Here is a 22,778-nt window from a genome sequence, read left to right on the forward strand (position 1 = left end):
TTCGCACCTTAGGTTCGTCCGTAGGTATCTGTTATAAAACAACTCGTGCATACATTTCTATTGGTATGCAGACATCCTAAAAATTTTTAGTGTGCAAATTTAAGTCGAAGTCATTTGTCAATTTCTTCTGGGCTAATAAAAATAATCGATTGCAATAAAAATATTGTCACCTTACGTTCGTAGTTATCTACTATAAAACGACACTAAAAACATATTTAGTGTCGACAAATCAAAGTCGAGGCCCTTCATCAAATACTTGTTATGCACTAAAGAAAGTAATTATGCAATAATTAAAAACATCTCAGCTTACGTTCATAGTTCATCAATTTTTACCTTATTGTAAAACATGTAATAAATTAAGTGGATAAATTAGATAGATTAGATTAAGAGAGCTCTGTAGCAAATAGGCAACCAGCAATACATTTTTATAGATTTTATTACAGTTTGTCTAAATATGAATTAATGCACAAATAACAAACTTTCATCCATTCTAACGCAGATTTTCTATAAAATGGAGTTAGTTTGAAATTCAAATTACTTTTTATTGTAAAGAAATTTGTAATTTACCGCTAATTTGCCGCTGAAAAGCGACATCGTAAATTACAATTTTTCTTTACACCAAAAAGTAATCTGAGTTTCAAACTAAGTCCATTTTATAGAAAATTTGTGTTAAAATGGGGGAAAATCTGTTATTTGTGCATTAATTCATATTTAGACTGTGTAATAAAATCTATAAAAATGTATTGCTGGTTGCCTATTTGCTATAGAAACTGAAGGAAGAATATAACAATCTTCACCATCTCTCGTTGACATAACAGAAACAAATCGGGCGGTAAATTTAAGTTGTTTAAAAGTAATGTTTACAAATATTGGGTTAAAAATTACCACTATCTGCAACTACAAATTTATTAGTATACCTACTGATAAATGATAATTATACGTCTGTGAAGACAATAAGTAGAAATCAAATAAATTGATATAATAAAACATAAAACTTTATAATGTTTACGATCAACAATCTACAAATTACGTAATATTTATTGGACAATAAAAATATAGAAATTATTTAGATATATTTCTTTGAATTTATATAATATACAGGGTGTCTCGAATTAGTGGGACACAGAGCAGGGATAGATTCCTTACATCAAAATAGTGCGATATAGCTAACCTTACCTGAATCCATTTGTGGATAATAAAAAAGTTACAGGGTGTTAAAGTTAAAATGTCGAAATCAAAGTTCTTAAAATTTTTAGAAAGTTTTCAAAGAATTTGAAAATTTGGATTCGGGGGAAAACAATTCTGGACTTAGCTCTGCTGTAGATGCTAGAGGTCGCTACAAAATGTACCCTTGGTTGATAAAAGTTGGTCTTTTTTTTGTCTGTGTCCGTATGAAAGTTTTAATAGAAAAATATTATTCTCTTATCTATTTTAGACAAATAAAATATACTTGTTTTATGTCGATAAATTCGATACGATTTATTTGCTGTTTTTCCATTGAACGCAATTTAATTCCCAATACATTGTTTGTACTTACTAACTTTCTAAAAATTTTAACTTTAACACTCTGTAACTTTTTTTATCCACAAATGGAGTAAGGTAAGTTTAGCTATATCACACTATTTTGATGTAAGTACCTAATCTACTCTTGCTTTGTGGGACACCCTGTATAAAGAACATTGTTAAATATGTGAATATTTACAACTGTAGTTGGTTTATATTTGATGCAAAGTAATAAATCATTGCCTGTCAAGGGATTCAGTGCAGTACGGTTTTAAGGGGTTTAGAAGTTGAATAATTTCTTTATACATTATGAAGGGATGAAGGGATCAATTCGCGTCTGGCACCCTTGTTCCTTCAAAAATTCCTTTATTCTCATAAACTATTTATTTTAAATGTAATTTATTATAAATCCAATTTGTTTTTTAAATTCCACATACGTACTACTGTTTACTTGATCTCAATGATAAAATCAATCATAAATGGCAGTAAACACTTTCTAAATTAAAATTAAATCACTAATTTTCTTATCTTCGAGTTAAAACACAATTAAAAATAAATATACGGTGTCTGACTCATTTCTGTCTACAATCTAAAGCTGAGTATAAATGTAAGTTGCGTGTTGTTATTTTTTATGTAGGTACATCCATCCTTGTTCTTGGTTGTTTAATAAAAGAAATACTTTGCAGCCAATCAGAAATAAGAAAAATATACATGTGAAAGCGGCTTAACTACCTTAACTTTGTCAGTGTTGTTGAAAGCAAAATTATCAGACCTACTGTTTTTGAACCCTGCCTTCTACAGTTGATATATCAATCAAGGTGACAATACTTTGAAGTACCTAACGGTATTGTATGATATACCAGTATCGATGCTACGTTTCTAGCAAATCTAACATCTGTAGCTGCCTCTATCTTTAGTACATTGTTTTCCAAAATAGAATAGACCTAAAATTCACACCAAAAATTTGAAACTTTAAATTGGATTTTAAATCGTCAGCTCATGAGAAATTATATTGCTCGGGCCTAATGGACAGAGCATAGGGCTATTCTATTTGGGGAAAACAAACTTGCTCGTCGTTGTTACATTTACCTGATGTGGTGGGGTAGCTTATAAACTCAATGGCTATACTGATAATTCGGTATAATAGGTCTCTATCAGCGTCTAGTACTCTGAATTTGAATTCTATGATTTCAACTTGATCTCGTGTTTCTAAATAATTTCATTTCATGCCAAGGAATGTCGATTATCTTTAAATAAATTATTATACTGTTATATGCAAATGCATGATGGATGGATATTTATTGAAGTAATTACTTTTCAGACCAAATGTGTGTCGATCGCGAACAAGAACCTACTGTTGTCCAGGATGGCAAAGGCACAATTTATTAGGATTATGTATAATTCGTAAGTTTATTTTTTTTCTTCTCATACCTACTTTGGTTATCAATTCATGTTTTAACCATTTCAATGTTCCACTAAGCAAAATATTTGTATTGTCTTTTTTAACTATATTTTAATTTATAAAGACCTGGCAATATTTTTTTTTAGCTGTATGCTCAAGGCCTTGCGGATCAGGCCAGTGCGTGTCACCAAACACGTGTCTGTGCGAAGGTGGCCACAAAGCTTCGAGTTGCAAACAGAGTTACAAGCAAATTCAAGGTAACGAGTTGACTGAAATCAGTTAGACATTTTCTAAGAAAAACTGTTCTAGGAAGCGAAGGGAGACCTTGTCGTGCCATTTGTATGAACGGGGGTTCCTGTGTGGATGGGAAATGTGTTTGCGAGGCTGGATATACCGGGGAGTTTTGCACGGAACGTAAGAATATTAATTATTTCTTATGAAAGACTGAAAATCCTTGTTTTATGTTTTTCAGCTATTTGTTTAGACCCCTGCAAAAATGGCGGACGTTGTATTGGCCCCGATAGATGTGCTTGTGTGTACGGCTTTTCAGGGAACCACTGTGAAACAGGTAAATAGAATGTTCATTTATTTTTTTTTATATCGAAACACTCAGTTACAAACAACACACACAACATTTTTTAAATGATATTTTTTTCTACCCATACAGTTGTTTTTAAGCGAGTGTAGGTGTTCGTTCCACCACCTTTTTAGATATTTAATACATGATTTTAGATTATAGGACTGGTCCCTGTTACACGGGATACCGGAGCACCCTGTGCGTTAACCAGCTGGAAGGAGTGGTTTGTACCAAAACCCTTTGCTGTGCTACCGTCGGTAAAGCGTGGGGCCATCCCTGTGAACACTGCCCCTCTCGGTTAGAGTGCGAGATAGGATTCCTGAAAAATCTGAAGACCGGAGAATGTGTGGGTATGTAGCGAGTGGTTCTAAAATCAATCGTGGTTATTACTAGATCTCGTTGCAGATATAAATGAATGCGAAGCGATCCCTCACTTATGCTCCGGAGGTAGCTGCGTCAACTCCGTGGGATCTTTCACGTGCGAGTGCCCTCCGGGACAAACTAGGAACCCCGCTACGAATAGCTGCGATGACAGGAATGAGTGTGAGGACGAGGATATCTGTCAGAACGGTCAGTGTTATAATACCAAAGGTGGTTACTTCTGTTTGTGCCACCCAGGATTCATCCAGAGTCAAGATAAAACGTATTGCATAGGTGGGTACACAATAATAAACAAAGTACATACATGTATAATTTAAATACAATATTTTGAGTTTCAACTTTAAATTTCTGGTTTGAACGGGAAATATCATATTTTAAAGTGTAAATTTCTAATTTGCACACCAAATTTCAAATGTGACTTAGAAATGTTTAGTTTATAACAGAATTTTCAACCGATATTCGAACTTGAATTTTTAGTTATTTTAGAAATAAGGAAAGGTCCAATTTTCTTATTTCTAAAATAAGTTACAATGGAAAACTCACATTTATCAATTTTGAACTTGAATTTTCAGGTCTGAACTCGAAAATTTGAGCTTAAACTTTTGAGTTTGAAGCTGAAATTTCGAGTTTAAATTTAAAAATTGAGCATGAAATCCAAAATTTTCAGTTTAAAAATAAAATTTCGAGTTTGAGCCCTAATTAGAAATTTCGAGTGAAGTTATAATTTTTAGTTTGAAACATAAAATTTAGAATTTGAACTCAAACTTGAAATTTCAAGTCTGAACTCGAAATTTCGAGCTTATGCCTTATAAAATTTCTGGTTTGAACTTGAAATTTTGTTTAAATTCAAAATTTCATGATTTAAACTAAAAATTTGATATTTCAAACTCAGAATTTTAGGTTTAAGCTAGAAATATCGAGACGTCATTAGAATTTTTTATTTAAAAATAAGATATTTCAAATTCAAACTTGATATTCCAAGTTTAATTCAAAATTCCATGTTTTAAATTAGAAATTTTGAATTTCAAATTCTAAATTTCAAGTTCAAACCAGAAATTTTATTAGGCCTAAGTTTGAAATTTCGATTTCAGACTTGAAATTTCAAGTTTGAGTTCAAATTCTAAATTTTATGTTTCAAACTAACAATTTTAACCATTCCAAATTTCTAATTAGGGCTCAAATTCGAAATTTTATTTTTAAACTAGAAATTTTGAATTTCAAGTTTCAAATTTTAAATGTAAACTCGAAATTTCAGCTTCAAACTCAAAATTTTGCATTTAAACTCAAAATTTAGAATTTGAACCTAATTTTAAAATTTCAAGCTTTATCTCGATACGTAGAGGTGAAACTTAAAATTTCTAGTTTGTAATTGAAAATTTCTAGTTTTAACTTCGAAATTTTAAATTTAAACTCAAATTTCCATGTATCAAATAAAACATTTTAAGATTGTATTCAAAATTTCAATTGTGACATTTCGAACTCAAAATTTCGACTTCGAAACTTGAAATTTGGTGAACAAAGAAATTAAATAATGCTATGACCTTCGTAGCTTCGTATTTTTGAGATATTTTCATCGACTAATTCACTTCTCTCCCGTCAGATGGTCGGCAGGGTTTGTGTTATACCGAGCGAACCCACCAAGGATACTGCACTAACAGCCTGCAGGTCCGCCTCTCGAAGAAGGACTGCTGTTGCGGCTTCAACATGGGACAGGGGTGGGCGATGTTCGAAGGAGACGAATGTATACGATGTCCTGAATTCGGGGAAGGTAAAAAAATTACGTACAACCAAAACCGTGTATGTTAAATGCATCGATTTCAGACGAACATCGGAAACTCTGCGAAGCAGCCACCCGTCACATCATTCCGGGTGACACGAGCGTCCACATCACCACCGGAGACATGAAAGTGGACCAAGTGAGCCACATCACGGCCGTGAACGAGTGCATGTTGAGGCCCGACATCTGCGGAAAGGGACGGTGCATCGACACCCAGAAAGGGTACGAGTGCGAGTGTGATTCTGGATACCGTCTGGGAAAATCACATGTGTGTGAAGGCTAGTGCTACTTTTCTATATTTATTTATTTTATTTACAATTTAAAACATGTTATTATTTAATCAGTGATAAAAATTGAAAATAGTTGTTTAATATACAGGGTGTCACAAAAAGACCTGAACTTCTGGTAACTTTTCAGGATTGAGATCAAATAAAGATATCAGTAAACCAATACGCCAATATGATATTGAGTTTGGCCTTGATCTTAAGTTTTAAGGTCAAAGCAAGGTCAACTGTAAAACATTAAACGAAACCCCCTATGTTTTACACCAGATAGAGCGCTACATTTTATGTCCCCAATAAGCGGTCTAATAATTTTAGTCGAATAGTTTTATTAAATTCTTTCACTTTTACATCCTTCATATTTTGTGAAAAATTTTGTTTAACCTTCAAATAACTTACAAGGACGTCATACATCCCAGATTCCGACATAAAATTTGGCTCAGCGTCGGGTGCTCGCATAAAAAACAGCATATTCCATTTAATATTAAGTTGACCTTACTTTAATATTGCAACTTGTGGTGGAGGTCAATCCAAGGTCACCACCTAATTTGTATGACTTTTTTACTACGCAGACATCGACGAATGTAGAGAAGGCAAGTGCGTGAACGGCCGATGCACCAATACTCCCGGCAGTTACGTCTGCAAGTGCCCGCCCGGCTTCGACGTTTCCCCCGACGGTTCAATGTGCACCGACCACGATGAATGCGCCGAAATAGGGATGTGCACCAATGGCATCTGCATCAACATGGACGGCAGCTACAAGTGCCAGTGCAAGACTGGATTTAAGCTCTCTGCGACTGGATTCGCATGTATAGGTGAGTGACAGATATCGTTTCGACATTTTTAATAAAGAATCCTGCAATTTATTAATCTGCTCTTGTTTTATACCGGCTTGATAGAGGAAAATGTTAGATTTGTCCGTAACTTCCTTGTCTTTGAGAATAACGAAAAGGTTTAAAATTACTTTTCGCTAATTTTTTCTAACTATTTTTTATCATAGTGCCTACTATACCTGGATCTCTACAATGTGATACTCAATTGTTTTCTTTTTGTCAATAAAAGAAATGGATATCGAATCTTCCAACTTAAAAATTTTTTTTTTTAAGAAATGAACATTTACTTTTGAAGAAAACCACCCCACACCTCGGATAAAATTAGTGAAAATTCATATTTCATTTTTCTTTACAAATAATGTCAATGTTGTTTAGATATCGACGAATGCTATGAGAACCCCCGGATCTGCCTCAACGGCCGGTGCGAAAACACACCCGGTTCCTACACGTGCGCCTGCCTACCCGGTTTCATAGAATCCAACGACCGCACCTTCTGCAGTGACATGGACGAGTGTACCTCAACAGGTCGGTAAACCTCTACCTCCTCTACCGTTACTTTACTTAAAATTTGTTTCCTGAAAGGCATGTGCGAACACGGGAAGTGCTTCAACACCGAGGGCTCCTTCCGCTGCGTCTGCGACTCGGGATATCGCCTGGGCCCCGACGGGAAGCACTGTGTCGACATCGACGAGTGCATCAACAACCCCTGCCAATTCGGCACCTGCTACAATACCCTGGGCAGCTTCAGGTGCGAGTGCCATTCGGGCTTCAGCCTCGGCTCGGACGGAAGGTCCTGTCTCGACACCCGCCGAGACTTATGTTATCAGGAATACCGAAACGGTATGTGTCTCAACCCGTCCATGACAGCGGTAACGAAATCGAGCTGCTGCTGCTGCACCATCATCTCCGGGAAGCCGATGGGTTGGGGCACCAACTGTCAGCCTTGCCCGATGCCGGGCACGACGGATTTTGACCAACTATGCCCGCACGGGCCCGGCTCCACGTTCGACGGCAATGACATTAACGAGTGCGCTCAGAATCCCAACATATGCCAGAATGGCGCCTGCGAGAATCTGATCGGGACGTACCGGTGCATCTGCAATCCCGGATTCGAGGCAGATGACACCCTGAAGATATGCACGGACATCAACGAGTGCGAGGTTGAGGAGTTGGTAAGTAACAGAAAAGTGTGAAGCAAGGTGTGTACGATCGGGAAAACCTGGAATTATCGGGGAATTCTGTAGATCTGGAAATGTCGGGAAGATATCAGGAAATTTCTCAAATTTTTCTAGAACTTTTAAAAATTCCCCCAGTAACGACACATTCTGGGCTATTTTCTCTTCCACGGCAAATATCATAAATTTTTGTAGACGATTATCATAAAAGGGAAAAGTTATAAAAGAAAAGGCAAAAATGTCAACAATAAAATGTCACGGGAGCATACAAAGAGGACTGAGGGTCACTATGTGCTCCTCGGCTTGCAAGAGAAACCTTTTGTACACCAAAATACATTCTTTCACTCATTTAAAAACAAAATTTGGAATTTTTTTTACACAAGTCATCTTTTTCATATTTTTAATTAAATTTTCCATTTTATATCCTCAATTTTAGCTAATTAAAATAATTAGTTATTTCCTAAACTAAAAATCCAAAAAATCTATACAGGGTGTTTTTAAATGAAATAGCAAAATGGAAATTATTTTGAGAATATTCTTTAAATTTAATTTTGCATTTCTTGTTTTTCTTTTGTATTACATTTTATTTCAGATAAATAATTTTACCTAATACATGTCCCATAGTCATAAAATAATCAAACATTTTTCATTAATTAATACTGTTAATAGCAAATTATTCTTAATGTCTCAATGTTATTATTAAATTACCAGCTTATTGACAGAAAGTGCCAATTTATTAATATGATAAATCACAATTTATTTGTTATGACATCCGCCTACTTTATTTTTACAAATTTTTGCAATTACCGTTTAGTGAACGATGACGCATCTAATTTTTTTACTAGAAAACTATCGGTTTTGTCGAAAAATTACAAGAGGTAAAAATAATTTGCTTCATATAAAAAATTTCTAATAAAGTATTGCAGTGGGGTTGACTGTTTCACTACTTTATAAAATATGTCAACGATTGAACAAATATTGAAAAGTTGTCTCTTTATTAGTAGGATGCTCATACCAAGTTTCGTGTCTCTAGCGTTCCTCATGTTAAAGAGGGTATATCGTCTCAGGGGTGCAATTTTCATATAAGGTATTTTTACTTCAATCCTCTTATTTTTGGCTCTACATTCACTGGTACCATTTTTGCTACTTCATTTAAAAACACCCTGTATGTATTATAGAACCACAAACCCTTCCGTTGGTGTGCTGAACCTTACTTTGCTGCTTGTCCAGTTTTTCATTATAAGTTGTAGTTGTTAATATAAATTAAATTGAATTNTTTTTTTTTTCAAAATCAAAATTTTTTTTAATGTTTCAAGTCTCGGAAAGCCTGAAAATGTCAGGATTTTTTTTTCAAAATTTGGTATGGTGCTCCTGGACGAGCTGAAACTAAACGACTTAACTCGTACAAGACGTTTCCATTATGAATTGTTAGATCAATTGTACAGGTGTGCAGCGGAGGGCAGTGCCGGAACACCCCCGGCAGTTTTCAGTGCATCTGTCCCACGGGTACACAGCTGAATGCGCGTAACTTCGTCTGTGAGGACGTCGACGAGTGCAGGGAGTTGGGACCTGAGGCGTGCTTCAACGGAGAGTGCGTCAACACTCACGGCTCGTATAAGTGCGAGTGTGATCCCGGCTCGATCTTAGACAACACCGGACGGATCTGTATAGGTTATTATAACGTTTACTTTCCATAAATATCAATTTATTTGCCTTCAATAATAATGTCTGTTGCCCTCGGTAATGTGCAAAAAATTGTACGACTATAGTTCTTATTCAGATAACAGGAAAGGCACTTGTTGGACGACTTTGAACAGGGGCCGATGCGAGAACAACCTTCCGCTCCTCAGCCGAAGGTCAGAATGCTGCTGCTCGGTAGGCGTCGCCTGGGGCTCCCCCTGCGAACGCTGCAACAGAAACGAATGCGACTGCCCCAAAGGTTACGCCAAGGCCGACGGAAAAACCTGTACTGACATCAATGAGTGCGACCTAAACCCCGACATCTGCCAGGGAGGAGGAACTTGCATGAATACAGACGGCAGCTTCACTTGCACCTGCCCCCCGGGTCTAACCCTGGACGAAACTAGTAAGAAATATTACCAACCGCCCAATTCGAAACTTGAAATAATACGTGTTCCAGGAACGAAGTGTTTGGACATACGACAGGAGCAGTGCTACACCCGGTACAAGCACGGGAAATGCGTCAATCCCATCGACGGGCTCTTCTACAGGAACCTGTGCTGTTGCACGCAGATCGGCAAGGCTTGGGGCGACAAATGCGAGCCGTGTCCCAGACCGGGCACAGCCGCCTTCCTAGAGCTGTGTCCGAAAGGGATGGGGTTCGTGGATAAAAAGGATGTCAATGAGTGTACCGAGTTCCCCGGAATGTGCCAGAACGGTAGGTGTAAGAATACCATTGGCAGCTACAACTGTAAATGCAATAAGGGCTACGACTACGACGAGAATAAAATAAAGTGCGTGGGTAAGTTATAAAAGTGTCTCGTTTTGATTGTCGTTTTATATTCTCTTTGATTTCTAGATATTGACGAGTGCAACTTGACGACCGATAATGTATGTGGGAATGGTGTTTGTAAAAATATACCCGGAGACTTCATTTGTGTGTGTAACGAAGGGTACAGGACTATGGCACCGATGCAGATTTGTATGGGTAAGTTTTACCTTTATACTTCAGGTCCAAAATAATGGAGAATAGAGGCCACAATTTTTACTACTACTTAATCTGATCAAATATTTTTGTGTATTCTTTACTTAGAAATTGTAACGCTGTTCATTGTGTATAATGTTCCAATATGTTCATCCTATTCTATCATTTCATATACAAAAAGAAGCGACCATAGTTGCTTAGTTTCATTTCTTGATTTGTTGATTTCCAGTTTAGGCGTTTCCCTTCGTGTCATATGCGTGCAAGTGGGAAATACATTATTTTCGCATATTGGTTATTCCAATAAAGTGGTGTTAAAAATTAAGTTGTGTGGGGGGTGATAGTGGCGTATTAATGTAATCGAGATTGTTGTAGGTGAATGAATTGAACAGATTGAGAACTTTGTCTGATAAACAGTTAAACCGTGGAAATGTGCAATTCACATGACATGATAATAAATATGTGAATTGTAGGAAGATTACAGATTTTATTTTAAAAATTAACTATCAACATTAAAGCAAATTCAAACTGCAATCAGTTTTTTCATAGTAGACCGATCGAAATAACTCATTTAGAGGGGGAAAAAAAAAGAAAATTGTTGCCTGAACTTTTATAAGTGGAAATGATAAAGGGGCTTATAATAAACGAAAAAATAAATAAATGCGTGAGCAGGGTTGGCGGAGCGGAGGGTTGATTTGGGGATTGAAAAGTTGTAAAAAATTGTATCATTGGGATTTCTGGCGAAAATTGATGTCCAACAAAAAAGTATTCCATACAAAAGTAGTAGATCATGTAAAAATATACAACTTTTGTAGAGGTCACTTTTTAAGATAACCTCAAAATTTCCAAGAAAAATGCAAAGACCGGTTTTTTTCTGATTTTTTATTTTTTATTTCTCATTTCCGCAAAAATAATTTAATTTTGACGAAATAACCACAAATTATTTTAGATAATAAAATCAAGAAATTTCCAATATTCATTTTTTTCCAGTCTGAAACACTTTTTTTTTCAAAGAAAAATTCTTAGAAAAATAATCGTACAGAGTTCTGCCGGTGATCATTTTTTTCTTTATGACATACTTTTTGGTGAAATAAAAAAATCTGTAATCGCATTTCAAAAACATGCTCAAAAAAGCAAAAATAATAAAAAATGACTTGCAACAATGAATTTTTCAGTAATTGTTGCTAATTTGTTTAAATTAAAAAAGAATTCAAAAACTGATTATACCATTCAATTCTACGGAAAAAATACAAAAAAAACTGTCTCATTTGACCCATGACTTTATTTTTGTACAGTATTATTATAAACATAAGTCGAATAGTGAATAAATAAATTAAATAATAATTTTTTTTCCGTAGGATCGTTTAGTGTACTTATTTTTTTAAATTTTGATGAATTCATAGATATACAGTGTGTCCAAAATAAGGATGGGATAGCATTAGGATCTAAGAAACGTTAAGAGATACGGGGTGGCTCAGCTTAGAAAAAAGTTGTGTTTTTTTACACCTAACAATATGCCCTTTAGAAAGTTTAAAAGTTCCGGGTAGTTCCGGAGATATCCGGAAAAAAACGAAATTTTGCAAAATTGTTTAATTTTTTTTCTGGCTTTGAAAACGAATTTTAAAATAAATTGCATATTTCCTATGCCACTTTTTTCGCTCTATACAATGGCGTCAACATTTTTGCAATTCAACGTTTCGTCTTCGATAGGTCATCATCAGATTAATTTTTTTTAAATATGTTGCTGCTATTTTTATGACCAAATATGACATAATTAAAAATGATTAGATTTTGTCATAAAAATAACAGACGTATTTAAAAAAATTAACCTGATCGAAGACGAAATGTCGGATTGCAAAAATGTTGACACCATTGGATAAAGCGAAAAAAGTGGCAATGTAAATATACAATTTATTTTAAAATTCGTTTTCAAATAAAGCCGGAAAAAAATAAAACGATTTTGCAAAATTTCGGGTTTTCGGGTTTCATATAACTGCAGTTAATACTTTGTATTGCAAAAATCTCAAATCATCCAGATAATTTATCATTTGTGCATTTGTAATTAGACTTAATGTTTATAGCAATACTGTACAAAAATAAAGTTTTGGGTCAAATATAATGAGTTTTTTTATATTTTTTTTTCGTAGAATCGAATGGTGTAATCAGTTTTTGAATTTTTTTTAATTAAAACAAATTGTCAACAATTACTGAAAAATTCAATGTTGCAAGTCATTTTTTATTTTTTTTTGCATTTTTGAGCATGTTTTTAAACTGTGATTGTAGGTTTTTTTATTTCACCAAAAAGTATGTCAAAACGAAAAAAAATATCACCGACAGAACTCTGAACGATGATTTTTCTAAGTAGAATTTTTCTTTGAAAAAAAAGTGTTTCAGACCGAAAAAAAAGTATATCTCAAAAATTTCTTGTTTTTTTTATTTAAAAAAATTTGTGGTTATTGAAGACACAGAAAGGTATACTTTCACCAAGTTTCATCAAAATTAAATTATTTTTGCAGAAATTTTTGGTTTATTTTAGGCCCTTTTACCATTTCCACTTATAAAAATCCAAGTAACAATTTTTTTTTTTCTCCAAGTAGACTTTGGTTGGACTATAGTGAAAAATTTAATTTAGGAAATTAAAAGGCAGTTAATTTGTTTTGTGATTTTTTTATTGAATAGACGAAAAATGAAAATAATGAATTTCTTAATACGCAGACACTTTTATAAGGGGAAAATTAGGGTAATCAAAACAGTTCTTGAAAATAAAAAGGGTTCTGGTCAGTTTTAGTGAAAATCCATTTTCAAAAATTTTGCGAAGCAAAACCTTTAGCTGTAAATTTTTATCATTTTTTTTTCTAAAATAGTTGGATTTAGGAACCATAAAGTTTTTTTGTGTATACTGTCATCAAGGCATTCACTGGCACAATTTCACAGACAACAAAATCGTAGAATCACGATAAGTGATTAAATTTTTTCTACAGACATCGATGAGTGCTTGGAAATACCCGGTTTGTGTCGGGGAGGACGATGCATCAACTTGGATGGTTCTTTCAAATGCGAATGCCCTCCCGGTCACGAACTGGCACCCGACAAGGAATCCTGCAAGGATATCGACGAATGCTCTAGGTCCAGTGGGATTTGTTCAAACGGCGTCTGCGAGAACATGATGGGGACGTATCAGTGCATTTGTAACGAGGGTTATCAACAAACGGGCCTCAAATCACACTGTGAAGGTGCGTTCACTTAATTTTTTTCACACAAAATGTATTACCGCTATTTTTTTTTAGATATCGATGAGTGCGACGAGGAACCGTGCGACGACATTTGCTTGAACATCCCCGGAAGTTACTCTTGCTCTTGTGGGTATGATAGCATTAATCTTCATTAAACTCGGCAATATTAAGGTTTCCGTTACAGCTCCGGTTATTCCCTCAACTTAGACGGTAGGTCTTGTTCAGATATAGATGAGTGCAAGGAGAACCCGAGGATATGTAATGGCGGAAAATGCACAAACACCATGGGTAGCTACATCTGTCACTGTACCGAAGGACTCTTGGCAGGTCCCGGTGGTACATCTTGTCTGGGTAAGTATCGGATGTGGTTCTCGAAAGTATCGGTTCCAATTGGCGAATTTTAGATATCGACGAGTGCAAGCAAAACCCGAACGTATGCGGGGCCGGCGAGTGCGTGAACACTCTCGGATCTTTCCACTGCAGGTGCGAGGAAGGTTATTCAGTGAAGCCCGAGGGTGGACCGCAGTGCACTGACGAGGATGAGTGTTACTTGGGAACGTACAACTGCAATGAGAATGCCGACTGCATAAACAATCCGGTAAGTTGTCAAACATTTCTGGAAGTAATACCGGGTTATCCATTTTCTCCTTGGCGTAAAGTTTAAAAAAAAAACACCCTAAATATTTCAATTTTGATGGATTTTTTATTTCATAATAAAGTTTGGACTATGCCATTATGCTTGGAAAACAATATCATTCAAATGTCCTCAACGGAACGATTTGCAGGACTCAATCCTTTTAAGGTAATTGTAGAACCACATGTCGTCCAGATCAAAATCTTCAATTTCAGGCCAAAAATAGTCATTTCATGGCAGCATACCGCTGAGAATTGATGATAACGGTGGCTCCTTCGTCATTCTCGAAGAAGTACTGTCTGATGACACCGCCATCCCACAATGCACACCAAACAATCACTTTTTGCGGGTACAATGGTCTCTCAGCGGTCATTTGCGGCTACTCACTACCCCAGATTCATCAATTTTGCTTATTAACATAGCCGCCGAGCTTGAAATGGGCCTCATCACTGAAGATTTTCTTCGAAAAATCAGGATCAGTGGCCAGTTGTTCCAGCACCCAATTGGTATACTCACGGCGCAATCTATAGTCAGCCGTCTTGAGTTCTTGCGAGAGTTGGACTTTATATGGATTGAGATGCAGGTTCAAATGCAAAATGTGTCACAACGTGCCGTATGACAGGCCCAAATGGTGATCTTGGAGCGGAATCGAAAGATTCAGATAATTGTCAATACTTTCACTCACAGCGGCTATGTTTTCAGTTGAACATGCAAAATGATGATGCACAGGTCTTGTGATGTCTGTTACCAGTGTCTTCGAATTTCCTCACTGTATTGATGATTGTTTGTTGGGATGGACGATTATGTTGACCATAATCTCCGTGGAATGCGCGAAATTCAGCCACCGAAAATCCACCATTTTCGTAGAATAAATAATAATAATAATCGTGGTTAATAATTTTAACGCGTTATTCCGTCGTAAAACATTCCATATTGTGAAGTGGCAAACCTTTAACTAAAGAAATATCAGTCTCGAAGACTGTGGCATTTGACAAATGTCAAATGGCAGAGCTTTATTATCTATTAAGCTCGAAATGGATTACCCATTACTTTATATAGTACACACACATAAAATTTCTAACTTCATAACCGTAAATCTTGTCTAAATTTGCAAGGGGGCCATTTAAAGAAGCGGTATTTAAAACGCAGAAATGTATTAATTAATGGCTCAATTTCGTATTAACTTGAGACATAGAATTTTGAACTTATTTATATGGAGGCCAGTCCTGTGTCAATCCTTCGCACTAGAAACAGTAGAAATAATTGCATACATAAGTAAGGAGCATCAGCTTCTTGCACCCGTGTACAATTATGTAAACAAATATGACAGACATGTTTTTCGGCAGCAATCACGTGGCCTGAAAAGTATGAATTCTTATTTGGTCCGTCAAGACACATGGTAGTATTATTTTTTTCATCGCTTCTACAAAATGTGTTTTATTTCATTACATTTTGATGCCGAAATGTATTGGTTAATAATTATATTTGGTTGTTTTTATTTACGTCTGTAAAAACTTCAACATTAGCTTTATTACCGAGGAATAAACCTACAATTCAAAGCGGAGATGATCAAACCATAAGACTTACATTGGGACCAATTTTTAGTGGTGTGTTGATTTTGTCATTTCAACAGTTTTCCTTCACAGGGGTCTTACCAGTGTCGCTGCCAAGACGGATTCACCGGCAACGGAATAAGTTGCCGGGACATAAACGAATGCCTGACCAACAACGGCGGCTGCGACCAGAATGCCCAGTGCATAAACAACGACGGCTCCTTCAGATGCGAGTGCGACTCGGGTTTCAAAGGGGACGGCTACAACTGCGTGGACATAGACGAATGCTCCAACGATCCCTCGCTCTGCGAGAACGGCCAGTGTCTGAACTACCCGGGATCCTTCCGATGCGAGTGCGAGATGGGTTTCATGCATCCCAGCGAGGGAAACGACCAGTCCTGTGTCGGTCAGTAATCGTTAAGAAGAAACGTACTAATCCAAACTAACCCCATACTAAAACACTAGCGAGTAGCGACTAACAGTAATTGTAAGCCGAACTTGTTGCTTTGATAATATGATCTACACGTTGTTAACGATTTTAGATATAAACGAGTGCGACATGTTCACTAATTTGTGCGTTTTCGGAAAATGCGTCAACACTTTCGGGATGTTTCTCTGCGAGTGCCACGACGGCTACAAACTCGATGGTTCCGGCGGGAATTGCACTGATTTCGACGAGTGCGAGAGCCCTCAGTCTTGTGTTTACGGGGAATGCACCAACACCCAAGGCAGCTTCCGCTGCGTTTGCCCTCCGAACCACGAACTGGTCGCTGAAGGAAATGCCTGTATAGGTAAGAAATATAACGACATAAACTTACACTTCCCTAATCTGTCCTTGTGTAGATCGTAGAACGTCTCGGTGTTTCTTACAATACGACGGCCCGGGAAAGTGTTCGGCTCCCAGCGCAGACTATGTGACAAAAGCTTCTTGTTGCTGCTCCGTCGGCCAAGCCTGGGGTCCGCGGTGCGAGGTATGCCCTCCCTCCGACGCCCTGGAATACCAACAGCTTTGCCCGGGAGGCGGAGGATACAAGCCCAATGAGATCACGGTAAGTCAGGGAGGAAGGAGGTTTTTTCGTTTTGTTCAACGAGACACATTTCAGGTTGTTCTAGAGGACATAAACGAGTGCGAGGAACACGATAATATCTGTCAGAACGGGCACTGCACCAACACTTTTGGCAGTTTTATTTGTTCCTGCGATGACGGGTACAAACTGGACGAGACCGGGTATATGTGTGTGGATGTGAACGAGTGTGTCGAACATCCTGGGATATGTAACGTGGGGGAATGCGTGAACGAACCCGGCAAGTATCACTGCGTCTGTCCCGAGGGATACATGCCGTTGCCTGGAAGACGTAAGTACACACGTTTGTATAATTATAATTTGATACTTATTCACCTTGTAATATTCTACAAGTGACGCGATACGCATGAGGGAGCACAGACTTTGGAGCCGAAATCCAGCTTGTTAAAAACTTTCGGCGTTCTTGCGGTTGCTCTTGGACAAGTTTCATTTTTTGAACTCAAACATTTTTGCGCATGCAGACTTACCTGCCCCTTTTCATACTATTTCTCCTGCTCTTAATTCTAAACACACAACGGGAAAAAATAAAGTTCTAAATACAGTGTTATTCACAATGTATCCGAAAAAAATTGAAAATAGATGTGTCATGAAAAATTGAGTCAATATCGTAAAAAAAAATTTTTTTAAATCCTTATAGTTTCCGAAAAAAAAAATTTTCGACCCTTACATCGCTGGGGTACTGTAATCTATAGAGTCATTCACATTGTGCGCTGTGCTCAATGCACTCTCTTTCCACATGGCCCCAGGCGATTCCGAATACTGAAATCCGATTTTAGTATTAATGTTTTTTCGATAGTGTTTACATTAGTTCTTCAAGAGTCAAAAATGGCTTATGTGTGTAGTACCTCGGAGTTGACAGATATCATTTTAATTTGTGGTGAAGCAAGACAACATTTGTGTTAAGATGAAGCAAGACAATATTTGCGTTAGTTCGTAGAAACTGAGTAAAACGGGCCCAAATGCTTTTACACATCGGTGGCTAAAATTTTGAACAGTTGTTGTTGTTTGAATTTTATTAAAAAAATTAGTCAAATTATTTTATTAATTGAAACACATAATAACAATAGCGGCAAAAACAGTTGAATTTGCTGATATAAAATAAGCGTTGTAAAATTTTATTTATTTTCGAACTGCTCTTTTTAATTTTTTTTTTACAAAATTGTATTTGTAAGAGCCCTGTACATTCAAAATTTTTTTTTCGGATAATTTTCTTAATCATTCTGTATAAATATGCAGTGCAATTAATAAAATACCCTAACCCAATTAGCACTAGCACCAAAGCTCATTCTCTATCTGAAAGTACTGCTCTACTATTAAGGTCTCCTGTCTTTGTCATTCCTACTGCAGACTCTCTTCTCGAATTGTGAATCTCACGGATAAGATGAGTTTTGTCAAGCTGTAGTTAGTTCAACTTCCAAGAGCAACAAAATAGTGTCCACATAGAGCAAGTAATTGAAGTCAAGGTTTTCAATTAGATCATTAATAAAAACAATAAACAACAGTGACCCTAGAATTGATCCTTGGGGGACCCTTGAAGTTTGTACAAATTTTTGTGATAGGAAGCTATAGTAGTGTACAAATTGGTGTCTTTTACAAAAATAAAATTAAAATAAATGTAACACAGCAGTGTACACCATATAGTTTCATTTTAATTAACAGATTGTAATCGAACAACAGCAGCATCTATTTGGGTTTTTTTTCCAACGATAGATTTAAAGTAGTTGAAAAATCATACGTAACATACGACGAATTTCTTACAGGTGAATGTGTGGACATGAGAAAGGAACCCTGCTACCTGAACTGGAGCAGATGGCGCTGTTCCACGCCCATGAGCCAGAACCAAACGAGGAAGGTCTGTTGCTGCTCCATGGGCCAGGGATGGGGTGTAGACTGTCAACCGTGTCCTCTAGCAGGCACCAGTAGGTACAAATGTCATATTTATACGTTTAAATAATCACCGAAACCCCCAAACTGTACTATAATTTCCTCTCTTCAAGGCGAATACTACTCCCTGTGCGGCGGCACCGACCCGGGCACCATAATCAACCCCTTCACCAACCAGACCGAGAAGATAAACATGTGCCAGCTGATGCCATCGACAACGTGCAAGCACGGGGTGTGCAGGGACACCCCCGGCAGCTTCGAGTGCCACTGCAACCACGGCTACATCTACGACGTGAATTCCCACCAGTGCATAGACGACAACGAATGCCTGAGGAACCCGTGCGAAGGCAACGCCCAGTGCATAAACCTCCCGGGCACGTTCGAGTGCAAGTGCCCCGAGGGTTACAAGTACGGCGCCACTTACATGGACTGCGTGGACATCAACGAGTGCGTGGAGAAACCCAACGTTTGCCTAAACGGCGAGTGCAAGAACCTCCAGGGCAGCTTCCAGTGCATTTGCCACACTGGGTATCTGCTCACCTCCACCCGCGACAGCTGCATCGACATAGACGAGTGCGTGAGGCACCCTAACATATGTAATAACGGTACCTGCATAAACGTGGACGGTACCTACAAGTGTCGTTGCAATGACGGGTTTAAGTTGAGCAACGACAACGATTGCGTGGACGTGGACGAGTGCCACATGATGCCGTACCTCTGCAGGAACGGGAGGTGTAAGAACAGTTTGGGGTCGTTCTACTGCGAGTGTGCCACTGGGTATACTTTGACGGTTGATAAGCATAACTGCAGGGACATAGATGAGTGCCAGGAGGTAAGAAAGTTTATTATATTTAATTAAATTGTGCAATAATAAAAAAAGCAAAACAGAAACAACAATTAAAACAAAAAATCCAAAACAACAATGATAAAAATTTGTACAAAAATAGGAAAAAATATAGAAACAACAGTAAAACTATAAAAATACAAATATAAATGAGAAAGAGCGGTAATAAAATAGTACAAAAGTAGATTAAAGAAACAAATCATAGGGACAACAACAGTAACAATATAAACACACCAAAAAAATGTAACCAACAATGATTAAATTGTACAAAAATGAAAAATCAAATAAAACAGGAATAAAAATAAAACTATACAAAATAAGAACCAACAATGAGAAAATTATACAAAAAAAGAAAAAAAAACAAAACTTGGAAATTACCACAATAGAACTATAAAAATACAGAAATAGAAACCAACAATGATAAAATTATTCAAAAATAGAAAAAAACAACATAGGAACAATAGTGATGAAACTATAAAAAGACAAAAATCTAAATCGACAATAGCAATAAAATTATACAAAAATAGGAAAAAAATTAAACCTGCGACGATAAAATTGCACAAGAATACAATGCAAAACATAAGAACAACAATAAACTATAAATATAACGAAAAATAGTACCCACTATGATAAAGTTGTACAAAAATAGAAAAAAAAACTCAAAACAGGAACAACAGTAAAACTATAAAATAAAAAATAAAAATAGAAAATCAAACAAAACGGGAATAAAAATGAAACTATAAAAAACAAGAAATTGAAACTAACGAGAGAATTATACAGAAATAGAAGAAAAAAAAACAAAACTTAGGAATTACAACAATAGAACTATAAAAATACACAAATAGAAATCAACAATGATAAAATTATTCGAAAATAGAAAAAAAAACAACATAGGAACAACAGTGAAACTATAAAAAGATGAAAATTCAAACCAATAGCAATAAGATTATACAAAAATAGAAAAAAAAATTTAAACCTACGACGATAAAATTGCACAAGAATACAAAACAAAACATAGGAACAACAATAAAACTATAAATATAAGGAAAAATAATACCGACAATGATACAAAATAGAAAAAACTCAAAACAGGAACAACAGTAAAACTATAAAGCAAAAAAATAGAAATAGAAAGTCAAACAAAACGGGATAAAAATTAAACTATACAAAACAAGAAATTGAAACCAACAATGAGAAAATTATACAAAAATGGAAAAATAATCAAAACAGGATTTACAACAATAGAACTATAAAAATACACAAATAGAAACCAACAATGATAAAATTATTCAAAAATAGAAAATAACAACATAGGGACAACAGTGAAACTATAAAAAGACAAAAATCTAAACCAATAGCACTAAAATTACACAATAATAGAAAAAACTGTTGAAACCTGCGATGATAAAATTGCACAAGAATAAAAAAAAAACAGGAATAACAATAAAACTATAAATATAAGGACAAATAATACCGACAATGATAAAATTGTACAGTTTAAAAAATCTAAACCAACAATAGTAAAATTGTACAAAAATAGAAAAAAACATAATAGAAACAACAACAATAAAACTACTCGTATAAAGCTACAAAAAATCGGACAAACAGGCAACGACAGAAATAAAACTATAAAAACAAAAAAAATCTAAGTCAATAATAACAATGTACAAAAATAGAGAAACAAACAAAATATAGGGACAACAATAATAAAACTATAAAAACACAAAAAACAAAACGAATAATAAAACTGACAATGATAGAAAAAAAAACAACATAATAAAAGTGTAAAAACAAAAAAAAAATCTAAATAATTAACCAAAATAAGGTATTCTTTATAAACAATGACGTATGTCTTTGTGGTCAGTTACAAACTGTCTGATAAACATTTTCGTTGTTCTACTAGAAATTTTTTTGTGCACCCCAGTTTTTCCGTCCAACCATCTGGATTATTGATTGGATACTATTCCGATAAGATTACTTTTTCATTGAATATTTGTGCACTTTTTTTTTCTTGTTTCGAATTTTATACGTTTTATCTGTACCCTTAATTTTATAGTAAAAAAATAATAACAAAACATCCTTTTCTAGTCATCAGGCATCTGCCCGCCGCCAGGAAAATGCACCAACGTTATGGGTTCCTACGTGTGCACCTGCCCTGACGGTTACGAACTGAGCTCGATCACCGGGGTGTGCGAGGACGTGGACGAGTGCGTCGTCAATCCGGGCATATGCGAGTTTGGCACCTGCACCAACACGGACGGGGACGCCTTCTGCACCTGCCCCGACGGCTACATCCTCGAGCAGCACACCATGCGGTGCATAGACGTGAGACAGGAGCAGTGCTTCGACATTTACAACAGGGGTCAGTGCCTGGAACCCCGCGGAATGAGCATGACGGCTAAGGAGTGCTGCTGCTCGAAGGCGCAGGCCTGGGGGAAATACTGTGAGAGATGTCCCACGGAAGGTTCGCGTAAGTATAGAGTTAGTAAAAAAAAAAATTTTTACCAGGATGAGAATGACCTTTCCTTTTAGCTGATTTCCTGAAGATGTGTCCCGAGGGCCCAGGTAGGATGGACACCGGCAGCGACTTGAACGAGTGCGAACTGATGCCGAACGTGTGCGACGGAGGCGAATGTATCAATACGGACGGCTCGTTCCGCTGCGTCTGTCCGTCCGGATTCGTCCTGGATAACACGGGGAAGAAATGCGTTGATGACAACGAGTGTGTCAGTACCCCAAACGTTTGCGGAAACGGTACTTGCACGAATGTTCTTGGTGGTTTCGAGTGTAGCTGCAACGACGGATGGGCTTCTGGATCTCTACAAGTTAGTAAATTAACACTTTTGAACTTGTTTTAGAGTGAAGATAAACCTTTTTTTATTATCTTGTACAAATATGATTCATTTTCTCTTTAATTCTATTTGTTTTGTGTCATTTTCCGCGAATATAGGTTA

General features: G+C 36.4%; 1 protein-coding gene across 1 annotated transcript in view; it reads left to right on the top strand.

Moving 5' to 3' along the window:
* The window catches only part of LOC108913084 (fibrillin-2-like), a 117,965-nt gene that overhangs the window by 84,624 nt on the left and 10,563 nt on the right, over positions 1 to 22,778 (top strand). The window contains exons 3-29 of the mRNA XM_018718562.2: positions 2,825 to 2,907; positions 3,052 to 3,162; positions 3,215 to 3,319; positions 3,378 to 3,473; positions 3,638 to 3,832; positions 3,888 to 4,136; positions 5,464 to 5,631; positions 5,685 to 5,918; positions 6,494 to 6,736; positions 7,130 to 7,279; positions 7,337 to 7,926; positions 9,375 to 9,600; positions 9,710 to 10,015; positions 10,070 to 10,411; positions 10,469 to 10,597; positions 13,573 to 13,824; positions 13,879 to 13,954; positions 14,009 to 14,175; positions 14,229 to 14,422; positions 16,105 to 16,417; positions 16,554 to 16,802; positions 16,855 to 17,060; positions 17,115 to 17,367; positions 18,857 to 19,015; positions 19,094 to 19,812; positions 21,913 to 22,294; positions 22,357 to 22,649. Of these exons, the coding sequence (XP_018574078.1) occupies positions 2,825 to 2,907; positions 3,052 to 3,162; positions 3,215 to 3,319; positions 3,378 to 3,473; positions 3,638 to 3,832; positions 3,888 to 4,136; positions 5,464 to 5,631; positions 5,685 to 5,918; positions 6,494 to 6,736; positions 7,130 to 7,279; positions 7,337 to 7,926; positions 9,375 to 9,600; positions 9,710 to 10,015; positions 10,070 to 10,411; positions 10,469 to 10,597; positions 13,573 to 13,824; positions 13,879 to 13,954; positions 14,009 to 14,175; positions 14,229 to 14,422; positions 16,105 to 16,417; positions 16,554 to 16,802; positions 16,855 to 17,060; positions 17,115 to 17,367; positions 18,857 to 19,015; positions 19,094 to 19,812; positions 21,913 to 22,294; positions 22,357 to 22,649 (6,490 nt within the window). The remainder of the gene's footprint in view (positions 1 to 2,824; positions 2,908 to 3,051; positions 3,163 to 3,214; positions 3,320 to 3,377; positions 3,474 to 3,637; positions 3,833 to 3,887; positions 4,137 to 5,463; positions 5,632 to 5,684; positions 5,919 to 6,493; positions 6,737 to 7,129; positions 7,280 to 7,336; positions 7,927 to 9,374; positions 9,601 to 9,709; positions 10,016 to 10,069; positions 10,412 to 10,468; positions 10,598 to 13,572; positions 13,825 to 13,878; positions 13,955 to 14,008; positions 14,176 to 14,228; positions 14,423 to 16,104; positions 16,418 to 16,553; positions 16,803 to 16,854; positions 17,061 to 17,114; positions 17,368 to 18,856; positions 19,016 to 19,093; positions 19,813 to 21,912; positions 22,295 to 22,356; positions 22,650 to 22,778) is intronic.

This window comes from Anoplophora glabripennis, unplaced genomic scaffold, assembly GCF_000390285.2.
Source record: "Anoplophora glabripennis isolate ALB-LARVAE unplaced genomic scaffold, Agla_2.0 scaffold30, whole genome shotgun sequence".
NCBI lineage: Eukaryota > Metazoa > Arthropoda > Insecta > Coleoptera > Cerambycidae > Anoplophora > Anoplophora glabripennis.